The 2,990-nt window shown below is 54.3% G+C and overlaps 1 protein-coding gene across 1 annotated transcript; it reads right to left on the bottom strand.

The window, feature by feature from the left end:
• LOC130998063 (UDP-glycosyltransferase 92A1-like) lies at positions 1–1,860 on the bottom strand. The gene has a single exon (XM_057923500.1). It carries the CDS (start codon positions 1,553–1,555, stop codon positions 86–88), a length of 1,470 nt encoding a protein of 489 aa, XP_057779483.1. The 5' UTR covers positions 1,556–1,860; the 3' UTR covers positions 1–85.
• Positions 1,861–2,990: the final 1,130 nt, after the last annotated feature.

Raw genomic sequence — 2,990 nt, 5'->3', positions numbered from 1 at the left:
TTTAAAAAAATATAATTAAAAATTATAATAAATTAAGGGTGGTGGTACACGGGGCATAGAGGATCCATGCGGAAAGAAAGTAGGTTTAGCAATGAACGTTATCCCTTAGAGAGAGAAGGGCAGCCACAAAATCGTCAATCGCTTTAAGCGAAGACCCTTTACGCTCGCCTTCCTCCGTCAAAGCAGCTCTGATCAACTCCCCAATCTCCGCCGCTTTCTTCCTCATCTCCTCCGCTTTACTTTCTCCGCCGATCACCTCCTCAATCACCCTCTTCACATCCTCTCTACTAATGCTGCTCTCCAGGCCCCTCGTCATCTCCACGCACACCCCCATCTCCTCCACCAGCATCTTCGCATTGTATCCCTGCTCCGCCGCCAGCGGCCACCCGATGATCGGCACGCCTTGGCTCAAGCTCTCCGCCACCGAATTCCAGCCGCAGTGGCTCAGAAACGCCCCCGTTGATCGGTGGCAGAGTATCTCCAGCTGCGGCGCCCATGACTTCACTACCAACCCCTGCTTCCGTTGCTCGAATCCATCGGGAAGCCACTCGGGCTTGAACTCGTCCCGTGAGTTGAAGCCAGCCGGCGGCCTGATCGCCCAAATGAACGGCCGCCGGCTGTCCTCCAACCCCAACGCCAGCGCCATCATCTGCGACTGACTGATCGTGTTCTGCGATCCGAAGCTCACGTACACAACGGAGTTCTCAGGGTGGGAATCCAGCCACTCCAGGCATTTCTCCGGTGAGATTCCGGGCTCTCTGCCGGCGTGTTTGCCGATCACGCGCGACGGTTTCCGGTCCAGCATCCCCTGGGAGATGAGCGGACCTACGCACCAGATGGGGCGTTTAGTATAATTGGAGAAGACGTCCAACCCCAGCGGTTCGATCTCCGCCGCAGTGGCGCAAAGCCAGCCGAATGAGCAGAGCGACTGCGCGATTTGGGGCTGGAAGAATCTCGACCACGGATCGCTGCCGTCCGCGTCTCTCAGGAAGCGGTGCATCTGAGAGACGTGGAAGCGGCGAGAGTTGGGGAATCCAGGGACAGCAAAGCTGCCGTCCGCGGCGGCGCAGCGGTGGGGGAGGTGCTGCCACATGGACATGTAGGCGGCGGTGCCGTAGGCGCCGCCGGTGGTGAAGGCGACGTTGACGGTGGCGGAAGATCTGGCGACCTCGTTAGCCCAGGCCATGAAGACGTCGGAGATTATGCAGAGCGGCGGGGCGCCGTCTCTGGCGGTTATATCGCGGATTAGAGCGCGGAAGGCGGCTTCGAGGGAGGTGGAGGCTCGGAAGAGGTTGATGACGAGGTGGAGGGGTAGGGCCTCCGTGTTCTCAGTGTCCGGCGGGAGGCCGTGATCGGCGGCGTTGAAGGGGAGGTCGGAGAAATGGATTCGGGGGTTGGAAGTGGAGGCGGCGGTTCTGAGGTAGCGGACGTTGAGTGGGGTGGTGGCGATGGTGATGGTGAAGGGGAATCGTTGGGCGATTTGATTGGCTAGGGCTAAGAATGGGATGAGATGGCCTTGCGCCATGAACGGCAACATCACTATGTGCTGCTGCATTTTCTCTCCGGACCAATTTCACCAGACTCATTAAGCACACCGATACCGCTCTCCTCTTTCTATTTATATGTCAACTAGTGTATAACCCGTCGAAATTCGACGGGATTTTAAATTATAATTTAAATTATTTATATTATTTTTGTATAATATAATTAATTTAGTTTGATGTATTAGAATTTACATTATACTAATCTTAATTATATTTGTCAATTAAAGGATAACTTTTTGTTAGAATAGTAAAAATACCCGTTTATATAAATTTTGTACATTTTTAATATATTGATGGATAAGAATTAATTTAAGATCTCATTTTTCATCTAAGCATCATCTCATCTCATGATCATCAAGAACTCGAAAGACAATATCTGACTTTTGAGCATTATCTCATCTAGATCCTAAAATATTATGTTTGACTTAATGCGTCAATCGTTTGAACATCACTAACTGATGCTTTAAATATCATAATTCACTTCTAAACATCATTTTTATTAGGGTTAATTGCATGTAATATCATGAACTTAACGCGAAATCCAAATTTAGCACGAATTTAAAAAGTTCCAATTAATATCACTACCTATGCCTCGTGTCCAATTTTAGCATCGTTTTGTTTTCCGACAGAACCACGTGGCAATGACGTGTCTTCCGGTAGACACGTCATTGCCACGTACTCCGAAGAGAGAGAGAGAGAGAGAGAGGGGGGGGGGCTAAAATCGGCGGGTTTGCAGAGGGCGGCGCGACGACCCCGACCCCCCTCCCCCCACCTCAGCCTACCAGAATGATGAGGGTGGCGGCGTCGCGAGGAGGGGAGTCGCCGAGAAGGGGAATCGCGCAGAGGGCGGCGGCGGCGCGACTGAAAATTCTGGAATTGGGGGTAGGGTTTGAAAATTCTGAAAATTCTGGAATTGGCGGCACACGTCGCCGGAATCGCGAGGAGGAGGTGAGAGGTGGAGGCGGCGGCACTCGTCGCCGGAATCGCGAGGTGGAGGTGAGAGGCATGGGCGGTGGAAGAGGAGGAGGTGAGGGTGGAGGCGGCGACACTCGTTGCCGGAATCGCGAGGAGGAGGTGAGAGGCGTGGGCGGTGGAAGAGGAGGAGGTGAGGGTGGAGGCGGCGGCACTCGTTGCCGGAATCGCGAGGAGGAGGTGAGAGGCGTGGGCGGTGGAAGAGGAGGAGGTGAGGGTGGAGGCGGCGGCACTCGTCGCCGGAATCGCGAGGAGGAGGTGAGAGGCGTGGGCGGTGGAAGAGGAGGAGGTGAGGGTGGAGGCGGCGGCACTCGTCGCCGGAATCGCGAGGAGGAGGTGAGAGGCGTGGGCTGTGGAAGAGGAGGAGGTGAGGGTGAAGGCGGCGGAAGAGAGAGAGAGAGAGAGCTTGGCTCGCCGGTCGGAAGCTTGTACCGGCAAGCCACGTAGGATCGAAGCATGTGCCGACAAGCCACG

The sequence above is a fragment of the Salvia miltiorrhiza genome, chromosome 1, assembly GCF_028751815.1.
Source record: "Salvia miltiorrhiza cultivar Shanhuang (shh) chromosome 1, IMPLAD_Smil_shh, whole genome shotgun sequence".
In the NCBI taxonomy this organism is placed as follows: Eukaryota; Viridiplantae; Streptophyta; class Magnoliopsida; order Lamiales; family Lamiaceae; genus Salvia; species Salvia miltiorrhiza.
The sequence above is the reverse complement of the archived record's forward strand: the minus strand, read 5'-3'. Positions and strand labels throughout refer to the sequence as shown.